Below are 17,228 nucleotides of genomic sequence, written 5' to 3'. Positions count from 1 at the left end.
ATTAGCAGGGGAGATGCATGGAGATGGGTTTTCTTTATTGATTGTACTTTACTCAAAGTTCTTTGTCAAATAACAGGAGCGTTTTGGGTCCTTCAGTGTGATGTTGCCCTGCTTGCCAAGACATGTATTTTGTCACATTTATTTGTGTTCCTCGGTGGGCAATTTATTGTAAGGCAATGCAGGGTTTTTAAAGCTTATGCATCAAAACAGGGGTCTCCAAACCTTCTAAACATAGGGACTGTTTATGGTTCATCAGACTATCGGTGGCCGGACTGTGGCCATTGGGAGTAGAAATTGTCCCGGCATCAGTGGGCATACACAACACATCTTTGGTATTAGTGGGAGGAATAGCGTCCCTTCATTGGTGTAAGTGGGAGTAATAGTGCCCAATTGTTGGTTTCAGCGGGAGGCATAATGCCCATTTGTGTTGGTGGGAGGAATAGTGCCCCATCATTGGTGTCAGTTTGAGGAATAGTGTACTATTGTTGGTGTCAGTGGGGGGAAATAGTGCCCCATCAATGGTATCAGTGGGAGGAATAGTGCCCCATCATTGGCATCAGTGGGAGGAATAGTGCCCCATCATTGGTGTCAGTGCGAGGAATCGTGCCCAATCAATGGTATCAGTGGGAAGAACAGTGCCCCATCAATGGTATCAGTGGGAGGATAAGTGCCCCATCAATGGTATCCGTGGGAGGAATATTGCCCCATCATTGGTGTCAGTGGGAGGAATAGTGCCCCATCATTGGTGTCAGTGCGAGGAATAGTGCCCCAGCATTGGTATCAGTGGGAGGAATAGTGCCCCATTGTTTGTATCAGTGGGAGGAATAGTGCCCCATCGTTGGTGTCAGTGGGAGGAATAGTGCCCCATCATTGGTGTCAGTGGGAAGCCCATCCCCCGAACCACGTCAACTTGCCAGTACAGTGTTACAGTGTGTTTGGCCACACAATTCCTGCACTGGATTGTGATTTGGTGTCATACAACACCTGTACATATTTCACCTTTGGGAGTATCCATTTTTCCATATGTTTTTATAAAACAAACCTACAGTAATGCACTAAGCGTTTGCACCATCCTGTGTGCTCATTTACTTTTGTGTCAGAATGTTTCAGTCTTAGAAAGGGCCTCAGAGTCTAGGTAGTATAGATACATTTCTCGGTAGTATAGATACATTTACCTAGAGTCAGGTTGAAGTATATCATTGTTGAACAGAGGCTTTACTGTCTTACTTCCACTTTACAGTGAAGGAAATAAGTATTTGAGCCCCTGCTGATTTTGAATGTTTGCCCACTCACAAAGAAATGATCAGTCTAAAAATTGAATGGTAGGTGTATTGTAATTTGTTAGACATGCATTTCTTTTGAATTTTTTGTTGCTTTTCTATCTGTTACAATACACCTACCATTCAATTTTTAGACTGATCATTTCTTTGTGAGTGGGCAAACATTCAAAATCAGCAGGGGATCAAATACTTATTTCCTTCACTGTATATGTAATTTGTACTGCTATTAGACACTTCCTTTTCTGAAGAAGTTGTCTAAAAGTGATATCTTAGCCCTGGTTCACACTGTGAACTATGTGTGACTCACACAATATTCCTGTGCAAATCACATGCGATTCCGTGTGGTGCAAATTGAGCTCATTCATTTGGATGGCTCAGATTGCACTGCATCAGCATCAAAAACATGCAGGCAGCTTTTTTTTCATTCACACTGCAACTGGATTGCATGGGTGTTTGTATCCATGTGATCCGTTTCAGGCAAACACTCCATTTGCGACCTGCTTTTTGGCGTGTTGTTAACTTTCCATTGACACCCACAGCAGATTTGAAAACATGATTCCTGTGCATCAGTGTGAACTGGGGCTTAGTCCTAATAGTATCTGTGTTACAAGTATGTCCCTTACAGACAATTGTTCTTAGGGCATCTGGTGCCTGAGCATGTCTAGATGCTGCCCAACCTTCAAGTCAGTTGGTAAGCTTATGTGAAATCTAAAAACAGTATATAGCCCTAGTAGAACTAATGCCTATGGAATGGGGATATTCCTGTGGTAATAAATAGGCGTGACAAAAAATAGCTGATGGATGTAAACTTGTAGTGTAAGTTTTCTATGTACTTTGTGCTTGTGGGTGTCTACATACCAATGCTTATCAGAGGCAGCTTTCCCTTGAACACTGTATACCTTGTCACTCGTTCTGTGTGCAGGTCAATGCTTCTTCCACTCTCTGAGCCAGAATAGTAGGTAAGGCTTGTCTTGGAACAGGAATTAGAAGAAGCAAGTTTCCTGTACAAAGAATACTTTGAAGAATAACACCTGGTATTATTTGCAGCTGGGTTTTCATTTTTGGAAGAATGAAACTTGTACTGTTTAGATGTTATACGTCAGCTGTCATATTTTCTGGGCTATGTACATTGTGCTGTTCATGCTGAATCTGCTATTAAAGTATTCTGATTTTATATACGTACTCCACATTCTGTGTATGTATCCCTAGCGGACAGAGCCTTATGGAATCTGATGCCTTTTACAAGCCGAGACTTCTCAGTACGTTCGCTGGCGGACCGACTGGGTGACCTCAATTATCTCATCTATGTGTATCCTGACCGTCCCAAAGATGAAGTGTTCTCAAAGTATTACACCCCAGTTCTCTGCAATCCCTGTAAGAAACTTTCCATATACCATTTATCTGTCTTTTCCAAGTATTTTTCATGTACAATCACAGAAGGAAATAATGAGATACCTAATTACCCTATAATTTATGTACTTTTTTTTTTTACTTCTTTCTTGCAGCTAAAGGAGATGGCTATGTGAAGCCAGCTATTAAGCAAGTGGTTCCAGAGTAAGTCTCTTTTCCTGACATATTTACGTTCATGCCATATTAATGATCATCACTGGTCAGTTGAAAAGCTAGATTATATTTTATCCCTAACACAAGAGCAGCAAATGTATCACTTAGCAGATCTCTGCCATTGAATATGATCTCAAATTAAAAGTGACTGTAATTGCAAGCGATGGTACAGATTCCAGCATACTTTATACCAGTCTCAAAGTTTCCAGGTCATTCAGTGGATATCCAAACAGTGGATCATTTATTTTTCAGTGGAGAAAAAACATAGTTTTTTTATTTATTTATTTTTTATATCTTAAAAACGAGGAAAGATCACAAGAAGTTTGGGTAAACTGGCATGTCTAATAGGTCTATGTCAGACATGTGCCAGTCTATGGGCAATTTATGCCTTGGGTTCCCATCCCCAAATATGATGCTAAATCATAGAATAATCTCTGCAGGAACCATTGCTTTGTGTGAGCTAAATTTTCTTTCCCCTTTGCAGACCCACTCCATTATGACATGGGGTAGGGTTATAGGGGTGCGCCCAGCAAAGGTTTGTCAATGTCCAGTCACCTGAACGTAGCAGCCTATAACCCGGGGTCTATTAATATCCAGCATGTGTCCTGTACTGTATTCCAAGATATCAAACTTGCGTGTAAGTAAAAATTGAGAGAGAGAGGGTGAATAACAAGGGCACAGACAGCAATAAAACCCTGACAGGGGTTCTAAACCCTCTCCACTCTATCCAAAACAAAAAAAAAAAGTGTTGCCTTCAGTTATATTTTGAGTGTTATGGTTCATTTATACCAGCGCAGTGATCAGTACACCCATAAATAGGGCCATGTTTATCCTGTTCAGAGCTGTCACTGTGAACATTCAAGGATGTGTGCGAAGATCAGTGAAGATTCATGCTGTCTTCAGCCTGCCATTGATTTTACCATGTAGGCTGCACAGATCATCCGTGTCTCCTAGGTGGATAAACATGGCCCTGTGCAGGGGTGTACTAACACATGTGAATGAGCCTATCTATCAATTCTACACTTTTTTTGTTTTAGAGATGTTCAATATGCTGTAAATTGTGTGCCTTATTATAAGTCTACAAAGCATTTGCCAATTTGTGGCAAATCTTGTCCTCCATTCTCGTGTCTTGCTATAACTATTGTACAGGTTTTGCTTCCTGTACGTAACAGGGTTTGTAACCCCAACTTTCCTACTGGCTCCAAATTCGTGAATAGACTGGGCATAAAGTGAGCAAGGGAGTTGACGGCGTGCTGGTGGCCATACTGATTATAACCACAAGGTCAGATACATACAATGGTTGAGACCTGTATAACAGTGATATGCAAGGGTTGTGAATGGGGTGGGGGGCAGCTGACTTACAGATTAATAATGAGGCACAGAATTTACAGTATATTTGTACATCTACAAATATAATAATTGTAGCTTGGGTAAAGTTCCGTTTCAGCAGTTACATTGGTTAAAACACTTATGCATCTGTATGTTTTGATCAAAAGCTCACTGATGCTCCATTCACACTTGTGCGACATTGGATGGGCTGGGACAGGGGTCAAAGAGCAGACCATGTGATTGTTTGTGCTCTACAAAAGCCACACACAAGTCACATGTATACAATTCTGGTGTGACTTTGGAGGGTTTGAAGCCTATGGCCCTTAAGTTGCATGAAAGTCGGACCAAAGTACTGCAGGAACTACTTTCAAGTCGCTCAGGTATGGAAGCTACTCATTGGGAAACATAGGGTGCGACTTGTCATGCCACTTTGGACCTCAAAGTCGCATGACAAGTTGCAGATGTGTGAATGGGTTCTAAAGTTGGTGATGCTGTTTTGATGAGTTTTGATGTTCAAGATGATCTTGGTGCTCCTTTGAGGCTCCAGTGGTTTACATTCAAACATCTGCACCAACAAATTGCAGTACATTTATTTCTGTCATCATGTGTGACTCAGCTGTTCTTCTTTTTATAAGGTTTGTTGCTTCTGATGTCATCCCGGCAAACAGCTACATGGACCAGGCACCTTCCCCTGCAGTTTGTACTCAATCACACTATAATCTATACCCTCAGAAGTGAGTATCGGTCAAGAAATATTTTGCTGCTTACTGTAAGGACTATTTAATATAATCTTTTACAACTGACTTGTATTTGTCTGCAGTTGGACTAGAAAAACAAGCCCTGCTTCCCTCAGTAATCTAATTAGTGTTGAAAAGGGGTCACATGGATTGTACTTTTCGGTTCTACAAAAATGATGAATGCCTGTTCTGTTCTGTATAACATATGTGGGAGACAGGAGTGAAAGGTCTGTGCCAGGTTAGCTGTGTGAATCATCCTGGCAGGGACTGTGCCCTGTCTCCATGTCTGATCAAGCAGCACATATTACACATTGTTAGGCCCACAACTGCCTGACCCCTTGATGTTAACCCCTTCCCAGCCAGTGTCATTAGTAAAGTGACAATGTACAGTTATATTTGATCACTGTATTAGTGTCACTATTGATGTCAGTTAGTGTACCTCCCAGTGTAGGTCTGTTAGCGACAGATTGCCCGCCACACTATCACAGTTCTACTATAAGTCACTGCCATTACCAGTATACTAGTAGTAGCGTCATAGCTGCGTAAATGCTATATATTAATACCATCGTTTGTAGAAGCTATAACATTCACACAAACCAATCAATATACACGTATTTAGATTTTTTTTTATACCAAAGACATGTAGCAGAATACATTTTAGTCTAATTGTTAATTAATTTGATTTTTTGTTTTATTGGATATGTTTTATAACAAAGTAGAAAGCAGTGGGGAGTTTTTTATGTTTTTTTTTTGTTTTTGTTTTTTTTTTAATTTTGGTCTTTTTTCATAATGTATAATTGTATAATAAAAAAAAATTAAAAAAATACTGTGGTGATCAAATAGCACCAAAAGAAAGCGCTATTTGTGCGAAAAAAGATGATACAAGTTTAATTTGCATACAATGTTGCATGAATGAGCAGTTGCCAGTTAAAATAGTGCAGTGACGAATAGCAAAAAAAAAAAATGGCCTAGTCATGAAGGGGGTAAAACCTTCCGGGGGTCAAGTGGTTAATGGCCTAGTCATAAAGGCAGTAAAACCTTCCAGAGGTCAAGTGGTTAAAATTGAAAAAATAATTAATGGAATTGCTCAGAGCAGCCCTGAACTATGTCTTCTTGGATCTCCCATTCTCCTGACCAGCTCCAGCAAGTGCCCCATAGAAAGCCGCTTTCTATGGGGACACTTGTGTGGGCTCTCTTTTGAGCCTTGCTGTCTGCGTCTATTGCCACAGACAGCTGCAATCAGCCCCACCCCTTGCTCCTCTGTCCTGGCTTTGATTGCCAGTGGAGGGGGAGGAAGGATATTGGTCCCTAAACATTTTTACCTGAATGGAAGGAAAGCATCAAGGTAAAAAAAATGTTTAGGCTTTATAACTATTTTAAACAGAACTAATTCACTTTGGGCTTTAACCCTTTCACTGCCAGGTCCATATGGCGCACACACAGCATCACTTCCTGCTGGTCATATCCGTATGCCGGACAGATTTGGCATTTCCTCCTTCTGCTATAAGATCTTGGTCACTTCAGTGCCCATAAACTCATAATAAAACTGTTCAGATTAGCTCTGATTAGCAGCTGACAATCCACTGATCCAAGCTATTGACATAAAATGTTATCCCCCCCCACCTGTTCTGTATCTGACATTTATCCTCCTGCTTCCCCCGCTCCACATGCACCCCCCACTCTCAATCCCCCCTTTCTGCCACACAGATCCCCACAACACTGATTCTTACTATACCCCCCTCGCCAGCACCAATCCTGCTATCAAAACTGATCCACTGTGGCTTCCCTTCAGCTGTTGGCTTCTCCTTCTCTGCCCTCCCGCCAGGCAGAGCACTAGAAGAATTTGTTTTATGGCATGAGGCAAAAAAGAGCTTTCCTGCATCTTATTTTACGGACAAAATCCAAATAAGAAAAGAAGAGTGAGCAAGCAGAAGTCATGAATCCTTCTCCCTTGTAGTGTTGTGGTACCTAAGGTTTACTGGCAGTTATGTAACTGTGATTTGTGCTGCAACTCCTACTTAATTCCAGCAAACCAGAATTGCTCTGATTTTCTTTTTTTTTCTTGCAGCCCTGACTCTGTTCTTGACCCAGATGGTGAGTTTGACCTAGATGACAGCATGGATGTGGCCCGACATGTTGAAGAGCTCTTACGGCGACCCCTAGATAACAGCCAGTGGATACCCCATGCTCAGTCCTGACTCCCTTTTCCCCCAACTCTGCACTGCCTCCAGTAATCAAAATGTGAATTGTTTTCACACAAAAATTAATTTTGGTATTTTGTGCATGGTGATAACAAGTAGTTTTTATTTTTTTTATTTTCTTTGTTTCTATGGTACCTTTTGTCAGAAAAAAAGTATCTTTACTTGCTTTCTCCTTCCTTGTTCCCTGTTCAAGCTAATTTTCTTTGGGGGATTTAGTCCTAGTGTCAGTGTAACTCACTTTTTGAAAGGTTTGTGAAATATTGCAAAGAATTAGGCTGAAGGTGCCACAATCTTTGTAAGGCCCCATATACACAGGTGTTATAAGGGGGTGTTCATCAAACATTTCTGATACCTAATGTGCACCCCCAGACCTCGGCCAAAAAAGCGTATTGTTCTGAATGATGAATACACACAATTTAGCCAAATGTTTGTCTCACATTACGCTGCATCACTTTATAGGTAGAAATACCAGCAGCTTTTTGGCCACTCATAGAGCCCCTTGGCAGAAGGTGAGAATGAGGCCTATGTGCCTTGACAAAAGTTTAAGCTAAATGTCATTCATGTTTACTTTGTGATTATATATAGATTATTCTCTGCATCTGAGCCTCGGCTTGAAAAGGGTAGAAAGATAAAAAGAGAGATAATATAAATAAATCCTATATAGGCTTCTGCAAAGTTAACAAATTATTTAGTATTAAATATCAACATATACAATTATATATATATATATATATATATATATATATATATGTCAAAATACAAATGTAAAAAAAAGCTTGCTTACCTAGTCTGAGAATCTTTGGTTTCCTGCCAATTGAAGTTTAGCATCTAGGAAAATCTCAGTTAGTGGGGCAGATGTGTGACTGTTCGGTAACCCAAATTCTGACGGTGACATAAATAACTGAAGTGTAATACAAGTGGCAACAGCCGTGAGCAGTCATAGAGGAGCTGTCCTCTTCAGCACATTTGAAATATTGCATTGTGTGTCATTGATGTTAAGTTACAGCAGGGCTATGTTAGACCTCCTCCATTTTATTTTAATACCCAGGTGAGTGCAGGGGACAAGTACAGGAACTGAAGTTAGTAGGCAGGTGTATATACACACACCTCCAAAAGATTAAAGGAACACTTTGAAAACACATCAGATCTCAATGGGGAAAAATCTCATGCTGGATATCTATACTGATATGGACAGGGTAATGGGTTAGGACCGTAAGGATGCCCCATTGTTTGATGGAAATGAAGATGATCAACCTACAGAGGACTGAATTCAAAGACACCCCGAAAATCAAAGTGAAAAAATTATGCAGCAGGCTAGTCCATTTTGCTGAAATTTCATTGCAGCAACTCAGAATGGTACTCAGTAGTTTGTATGGCCCCCACGTGCTTGTATGCATGCCTGACAATGTCGGGGCATGCTCCCAATGAGACGACGGATGGTGTCCTGGAGTATTTCCTCCCAGATCTGGACCAGGGTATCACTGAGCTCCTGGACAGTCTGAGGTGCAACCTGGCGGCGCAGATGGACCGAACCATAATATCTCAGAGATTTTCTATTGGATTTAGGCCAGGCGAGCGTGAGGGCCATTCAGAGGTATCAATTCCTTCATTCTCCAGGAATTGCCTGCATACTCTTGCCACATGAGGCCAGGCATTGTTGTGCAGCAGGAGGAACCCAGGACCCACTGCACCAGCATAGGGTCTGACAATGGAGCCAAGGATTTCATCCCAATACCTAATGGCAGTCAGGGTGCCATTGTCTAGCCTGTAGAGGTCTGTGCGTCCCTCCATGGATATGCCTTCCCAGACCATCACTGACCTGCCACCAAAACAGTCATGCTGAATGATGTTACAAGCAGCATAATGTTCTCCACAGCTTCTCCAGACCCTTTCACGTCTGTCACATGTGCTCGGGGTGAACCTGCTCTCATCTGTGAAAATCACAGGGTGCCAGTGGTGGACCTGCCAATTCTGGTGTTCAATGGCAAATGCCAATTGAGCTCTATGGTGTCTGGCAGTGAGCACAGGGCCCACAAGAGGATGTCGGGCCCTCACTTCACCCTCCTGAAGTCTGATTCTGATTGTTTGGTCAGAGACATTCACACCAGTGACCTGCTGGAGGTCATTTTGTAGGGCTCTGGCAGTGTTCACCCTGTTCCTCCTTGTACAAAGGAGCAGATTCTGGTCCTGTTAATGGGTTAAGGACCTTCTATGGCCCTGTCCAGCTCTCCTAGTGTAACTGCCTGTCTCCTCCATGCTCTTGAGACTGTGCTGGGAGACACGGCAAATCTTCTGGTAATGGCACGTATTGATGTACCATCCTAGAGGAGTTGGACTGCCTGTGCAACCTCTGTAGGGTCCTAGCTAAATGCAAAATTAGTGAAAAACAGTCAGAAAAGATGAGTAGGGGAAAAAATGTCAGTGCCCCCCACTTGTAAAACCATTTACAGCTGAAACTGATTAACAACCCCCTCTGCTACTTAACTGACCAGATCAATATTCCAGGAGTGTCATTGACTTGATGCTATACTCTGATTAAACAGTGTTCCTTTAAGTTTTTTGAGCATTGTATATGTATGTATGTGTGTGTGTATATATATATATATATATATATATATATATGAAAAATATTTGCCCTGGGCTGATGCTCCCTCATTAGATGGAAAGCAGGATAGTGTTCAACCAACACTAAAAGACCTGTCCTGGAACCTCCAATTGGGTTGCTTCATCCAGGTGCAGATTTCTTTTTTTTTTTTCCAGCAAGGGTTTCCACCTAGAACATGGCCCAAATCCAGAAAGTGGTGCAACTTCCAGGGCTGGTTTGCCACTGTGTATAATAATGCTTTGGAACCAACAGCACATTCATAAGTTGGGCAGTGGCAGCCTGGCTATGGCAGGTTGCCACCAGGTTGTTATCTTGACTCCTTAAAGTGGAGTTCCAGGCTAGACCTAACTAATCTTAAAACCACTCCCTCCTTACCTATTCTTGAGGTGTTCCAATCCAATCATGTGATCCCCAGCAGCCAACATCAGGAGATGGGAGAGAGCGCCGACAATGCATGGAATGCCTGGGCAGGTAATGATGTCACCCATAGGCTTACTATGGTGCATCCTTTGTCAGCTGTCCATCCTCTGCCCTGAAGCTTGCCCACTGGGAGCCGATCACGTGCCCAGAGCACCCACAGAAAATAAGCATCATATTTATACAGGGTAGTTAAAATAGAAGTTGGGTGGGAGCTGGTTTAAACTTAGTTGGATCTAGCCTAGAAATTTAAATTGCTGTAAACTGGTTAAACTGGTCAGAATTTTTGCTATAGGTAACATCAGCTTCTTTGTTTTTCCTTAAAGTAAAAGCTGAATTTGTAGCTTTAGAGAGCATTACTATGATGCAGTTATTTTTATACAACCACTGGTTCCTTGAGATTGGCGGGGGGTGCACACTTTAAGCACTGGGAGATAGAACTCCCATTTACTGCTCAGAAAATCTTTTGTGTTTCAGAAAAGGGCTGCTGCTTTAAATGTATGGTGTGTAGTACATGAGATAAAGAATTATGTAACTCTAGCTTTTTTTTTTTTGTGATAAAATCTCACACTATATCAGCTTATACACACAACCATCTTCACTTTTTGTGGCTCACACAATATGAAAACAGCTGTTTTGTCACAGAAAGTAACAGATAAAATGCATTAGAAGTGTCATTCTCTTAATGTCTGCAAAGCACGAGGGAAATCATCCACTCATTTAATATGCTGAAATATAACAAAGGAGGAAGGGGGTCTTCTGTCCTCACTGACACTCAGTGGGGTATGTTATCTCTCTCGGTCTTCTCTGATGGCTTAAGTTAGGGAAAATCAGTGTGTTCCTCTCCTGCATCTATACCATTGTGTGTATGCCCTGTAATGGTGAGTGCCGTTCAGTCTGGTCACATAGGGCTCCTTTCTGGAGTAAATAGGAACTAGGTGATGTACTGACCAAGCATGATCAGTATCGGAGAAGGACCAGTATTGAGTAGGGAGATGTAAATGCCATGTATTAGGTTCCTAGCTAATCTTTCTTTCTCAAGAGATTATGAAACTCTGTAAGGCTATCTCTTTGCACCTAACCATAGTGTTCAAAGATTAACAGCAGTTTTTTTGCATCTTCAGTTCTAAAAACAGTGATTTTGGATTTCTATAGTTTTGCCTAGGTAATTTAATCAGCATTACTGAATCAGTAATTACTACAACTGTTACCATTGAGAAAAATCTCTAACATCTACTCTGCTGAACTCCCCCAAGACCCATCTTAACAAGTTGAAAGAAAGAAATTCACTAAATTGTAGTGGGCCGTGGCAGGCTACTATTAAGCCATACTATGTGTAGTCCTGTATAAATTGTGATCAATGTATATTTTATATAACCTACAATTTAAGTGCAAAGGTTTTAATAAGTAATCTGAGGTAATATAATAATTAATACATCTAAATGAAAAAATATGCATTTACTTAGGAAGTGTTTGGGATCTGCACTATGATATGTAGGTTTAGGGGGAAACACTCAGAGCTGAACAGGTACGTACACTTCCTTGTCAGCCCATCTGTTTCAGATAACTCAGGGTGTATACAGTCTTTGGTAAGCCATAGATTGTACAATTTTCTTTCCTTTCACCGCTGGCAGTGATGGCATGCAGAAAAATTCAACAGGCTTGTTGTACTGAAGTGGATTGATGGATCAACTTCAGTAAAGCCAGCCTGTCCATAGATGGATCGAATGTCATCCACCTAGGGTTGCTTTAGGCTCTCCCTTTGGAATTAATAAGTTGAGATGACTGTAAATACCCTTTGGTTGTGCCTCAGGAGTTAATGAACTGGAACATCCTTTGTCCAGAAGTGTAGAGTATGAGCAAATATGTTGAACATATAGACAAACCGGTTTTCTTGGGCCTAAGGGTTAAACCTATTTTGTTATGTTTCGTAGGGCAGTGGACACTATTTATTCAGTTTTGATAGAAGATTATAACGGGTCTACTATAAATGAATGTGTATTTTGCCTTTTTTTGGTAATCTTTATGGTTGCTGCCAGCAAATCAGGGAATTAGTGCTGCACCACATTTGTTCTCTATATAATGCTCCTTTTGCACATTGATAAACCTTAAAGTGGAACTTTGGGCTCCACATTAAAAACTGGTGAACAGGCAGGATTTTTAATGCAGAGGAGATAAGCTTGGTCTCTTTTGCATTAAAGCTATTTTCCTGCCTGTCCACCCCTGTACGGTAAGCTGTGCAAGCATGGCTCCCTGTACAAATTTGGCAGTGCCAAATCTGACAGAATGCCGCTGCATGTACGGGAGTGATGTCACCTCCACTCAGCCAATGAACGCGACCAGCGATGGAAACCTGGCTTCAGTGGATACATTTCCGCTTTAAGCCTCACCAAGCCCAGCTATGTGCATGCGCTTTCATTGTACTATGAAAAAGCCATTAGAAATCTCTATAGTAACAAGGAACAACCATGTAGTGAGCTCAGCCAGTCCCATGGGGTAAAAAAAAAAAAAAATCAGTGCTGATAATTACAGTCCCACACAATCAGGTTTTTCAGCCATTTTCCTCCGTCCCTGTACACTGATGGATACCTGTCTGCGGATGGGAATTCATAGCCTGTCTGCAGTGAAAACATGCTGCCCTTTAGCCTAAAACTACTTGAGAAATAGCCAAAATCACAGATCATTAGAGAAATGTGAGGTTTTTTTTTAATCTCAAACATAATTATGTATTTTTAGTGCATGGGTCATTTTAGGAACCAAGGCCTTCACATGACCAGCTACTGGAAGGATATTAAAAGCTTTGTATGTTAAATTAGCAGGAGGACGGGGTGCTGAGAAACCATTCATCCCTCAGTGTTGTGGGGGGAAGAGGGTAGACCTTATAAATAGTGTTGTTTTTGTTTAGTTTAATGACCTTGATAATGACATATTTGTGGTAGGTCCCTGTATTGCTACTGCAGATTGATTATGAGATGCAGTCATAACCTGTGATCAGTCACTGCCTCACCCTGTCATATACGTGCCTTTCTTTCTATACAATGATTATGTATTGTATAACCAGGTTATATCTGCTGCCAAGCCCCCACATCTTTCCCCTCTTGGCTGGTGTATCAAGTTGCACTGTTCCAAAAACAGATGCCGTCACATCATTGTAGCCGAAAGGCTGCTGGACTTCATATCATATAATTTCACTGGGCCAAACACAATAGCACAACCCCATCATTTTGTCATTGGTAGTTGTTTTCCTTTTTTTTTTGTGATTGTGTATATGTATATATATAATAATTATGGCTGTAGGTTTATGACAGGAGGGCTTATACGCGATTACCAGTCAAATCTATTTTGTTCCTACGTTAACCTGTTAGTACTACACTATATATGTTTAAATCATTATACAATTATGCCAGCTTGTACCATTTTTGAATAGGAAAAACCAAAAATGTACTAGGCCACAATTCATCCCCACCACAGGCCAGTAATCAGGGAAATCTGGAATGTTCCATTTAGCTGGGGGGGGGGGGGGGGGTAGGACTACGTCAACCAGTTCTCATCTCTGTGCTGTCACAGTCTCATTCCTATCTGATTCCTCACCTTCATAACTTTGTGCATTTTGTTCCACACGGTTTTTATTGTTGTACAGTGATTTTAAAAGAAAACATTATAAAAAAAAATGGTAAGGAAAAAAAAAACACAGCACTCAGGACATAGATATAAATATGTACATATATATCTTTTTACAGCTCTCCGTATACGATACAAGATGTTTTTTGAATGTTGGATTTTTATCTAAGGTTACGACAGATACCAAGAAATGCTATATTTACAAATTAAGCAAGATACTAGAACAGTAAAACAATCTCAGCGGACCTTTTAGATTTATGGGCTACCACTGTTTGTTAAATGTGGTTAGGTGTGCCTTAATGAAGCAGAAATTCATACCTCCTCACTAATAACATGTCAATGTATACCTATCCCCTAATACATTGTTTTTCCTCTTCGTTGGCAGTTTCAGTATGGCTGCACCAGTGTTCAAAGATTGTGTACAAAGGGGAGAAGTATTTCTGTTTTACCAGGACATAAAGGCTTATCAAAAAATCAAACGCACATTTAAAACAACAATTTCATACAGGTTACAGACATAGCCACTCGTTAGCTGTACGTTGGTCAAAATGTATTGTAGTGATGAAATCATGTTTTATTTTTATTATTTGTTGTCTTTTTAGCTGGTGGGTAGATGCAAGCTGTGCCTCCTGCTGGTACCCTAGGGAATAGTTTTTCTTGGGTTAATATTTCTTTACTAACATTTTTCAAGTTTTATTTTTCCTGCTCTGAATGTTTAAAACATATCAGCTTTCTCCTTGTTTTTTCTTTGCCTGACCTTTGCTCTTAATGTCTTTATCCTTCCCCCTCTCTACTCTTTTATTCTGCAGATTAAAATGTGTGTTTTGTGCATCTGTGACTTATTTTGGAAATAAATTGTATTTTCCATTATGAAATAAATAATTTCGTTATGAATTTTTGTCTTTTTTTAATTGACTGCTTTGTTTTTTTTCCCCTTTATTGCACCTTGTAGTGTTTTAGAACTGTTCACATAGAGCAGTGTAGGCTGTATGAGTTCTTTGTGCATTGCCTCTTTACACAAGGCGCAGCCCAGGGTGGGCAGCTTTGTGGGTTTAGTTGCAGTCTACAATTACTGGTAATCTAATTTTCATAATTTCCTTCCTATGTGTTTCCATAAATGTTTTTCTGGCCAATTTAAAGATCACCCTAACTTTGTTTTTTTTTTCTTAAACTGCATTACAACCCCTTGCTGTTATTTCCAATATTGTATTGTCACATTAGAAATACCCCCACTAGGTTACAGAACAGTTAGTATTACTATTCACTTACCAAACTGAATGTTGGCAAATAAAATGAACCCAGTGAACATTGGGTTGATTTACTAAAGGAAAATAGACTGTGCACTTTGCAAAGTGCAGTTGCATTCTGCAAATGAGCTGAGCTTAGAAAATGATGTAAAGCTTCATTTTGCAAAGAGTACCCAATCATGTGCTAGGAAAATAAAAACAAACTGCATTTTTGCTTGCACATGATTAGATGATGGAAGTCAGCAGAGCTTTTACTCATTTACTAAGCTCTGGAGCAACTGTGCTTGCAAAGTGCCCAGTCTATTTGCCTTTAGTAAATCCACTCCTGACTCTGCAATGTGAACAGCCTGTAAAACCTAATCAGCGCCTGTGTGGTAACATGTTCTCTAAAGAGACTGATGTTCTCTATAACTGTATGGTGCTGTCACATTTGGAATTTTATGATCTTGGGCAGAATTGCTGCGATTCTGCCTCTGATTTCATATTGCACTGCAATCGCAAAGTGTATGTCCAGGTGCCATTCATTTTCAATGGCACTTAAAACGTATTGCTTTGCCACAAATATCTCACAGCACACAGCAAAGCACAAAGCTTGTCACCCAAAAGAAGCCTCTGCCCCTTTTTGGGTAACAAGCTTTGCACATTGTGAAATGCTGCATGATTTATTGTGCTATTGTGCCTGAAATCCCAAGATGCCAAATGTGAACATTGCCTTAATGCTCATTGAGACTGCACTTAAACAAGACTGATGCTTACAAGGTGTTCTTACCTTCAACAAGATTTCCATACAGTCATAAGTAGAATCCCTAAACGAAAAAAGATCAGACTTAAGCTTTGAATAAAATAATCTACCAACTCTCAATAACCAACTTTACAGGCACATATAGGCAAAGTAGGGAAACCCGCCAGATTTAAATAAAAATATATACATTGGAAAGAAAGTTTGTGTTTACCAGTTATTTCCAAGGGGTTCACATAAACAATGTTAATTTCTTGTCTTTATTGAACACACCCATTAACCACTTGACCTCTGGAAGATTTTACTTCTATCATGAGCCGACCTTTTTTTTTGCCATTTGGCACTCCGCTACTTTAACTGGTAATTACACAGTCATGCAACTCTGTACTAAAACAAAATTTGTCATATTTTTTTCCCACAAATAGAGCTTTCATTTATTGGTCTTTTATCATTTATATAATAAAAAAACCCAGTTGTGATCAAATACCAAGTTTTGAAAAACAAAAAACACTTTTTGTAAACTTTCTGCCCTAAAACATATACAATAACAAAAATGGTAAAAATCTAATTTGTTCATAAATTTAGGACAAAATGTATTCTGCTTCATATTTTTGGTAAAAGAAAAAAAAAATAGCAATAAGCATTAAGTAGTCTGAAGGTTATAACATCCACAAAATATAGCATATATACTAGAATTTTTATTTATTTATTTTTTTATACTCGTAATGGTGGTGATCAGCGACTTATAGTGGAACTGCAATAGTATGGCAGGCACTGACATCACCAATGACACTAATACAGTGATTAGTGCAAATACTGTAATATACAATGACACTGGCTGGGAAGGGGTTAACATCTGGGGAAATCAAAGGGTTAACTGTGTGCCTAGTAATTTGTAAAGTGTATTCTGTGTGGTGGTTTTACTAAGGGATGTGCTGGTTTTTATTCCCTTTGCAGGGAAACAAAAACCAGCACATTGCCGCTGTCAGTAGAGAGCTCTGTGTTACTTACTAGTTCTGCTGATCGGCAGCTCTCGGCCATAAATCATTAGCTGGGCCACGGTAATCAGCCAATGCGTTGGTAGCAGTAACAGCACAGCCACTTGGGCAGGCACACGCCCCCTACACGGAAATGCAAAATAATGTATTTACAGTTAGGTCCATATATATTTGGACACAGGCACAAGTTTAGCTTTTTTTCAGGTATTTACTAAAACATATTCAAACAATATTTATATAATGGATTTTGGCTGAAAGTGCACATTCTCAGGTTTAATTTGAGGGTATGTACATCCAAATTAGAGGAAGGGTTTAGGAATTATAGCTCTTAAGAGTAGCCCCCCCCCCCCTTTTCAAGGGACCAAAAGGAATTGGACAAATGAATATAATCATAAATAAAATGTTCATTTGTAATATTTTGTTGAGAATCCTTTACTGGCAATGACTGCCAGAAGTCTGGAACCCATGGGCATTACCAAAGACTGGGTTTC

At 40.2% G+C, this 17,228-nt stretch overlaps 1 protein-coding gene across 1 annotated transcript in view; it reads left to right on the top strand.

Annotated features, from left to right (window-relative positions):
- Positions 1 to 14,647, top strand: part of LOC149451455 (signal transducer and activator of transcription 5B) — a 333,063-nt gene extending 318,416 nt beyond the window's left edge. The window contains exons 18-21 of the mRNA XM_089690636.1: positions 2,490 to 2,654; positions 2,786 to 2,834; positions 4,808 to 4,906; positions 6,978 to 14,647. Coding sequence (XP_089546762.1) covers positions 2,490 to 2,654; positions 2,786 to 2,834; positions 4,808 to 4,906; positions 6,978 to 7,107 — 443 coding nt within the window. The 3' untranslated portion in view covers positions 7,108 to 14,647. The remainder of the gene's footprint in view (positions 1 to 2,489; positions 2,655 to 2,785; positions 2,835 to 4,807; positions 4,907 to 6,977) is intronic.
- Positions 14,648 to 17,228: the final 2,581 nt, after the last annotated feature.

Source organism: Staurois parvus, unplaced genomic scaffold (assembly GCF_062004578.1).
Source record: "Staurois parvus isolate SC_StPar_1 unplaced genomic scaffold, SC_StPar_1.0 ptg000538l, whole genome shotgun sequence".
Classification (NCBI taxonomy): domain Eukaryota; kingdom Metazoa; phylum Chordata; class Amphibia; order Anura; family Ranidae; genus Staurois; species Staurois parvus.
The sequence above is the reverse complement of the archived record's forward strand: the minus strand, read 5'-3'. Positions and strand labels throughout refer to the sequence as shown.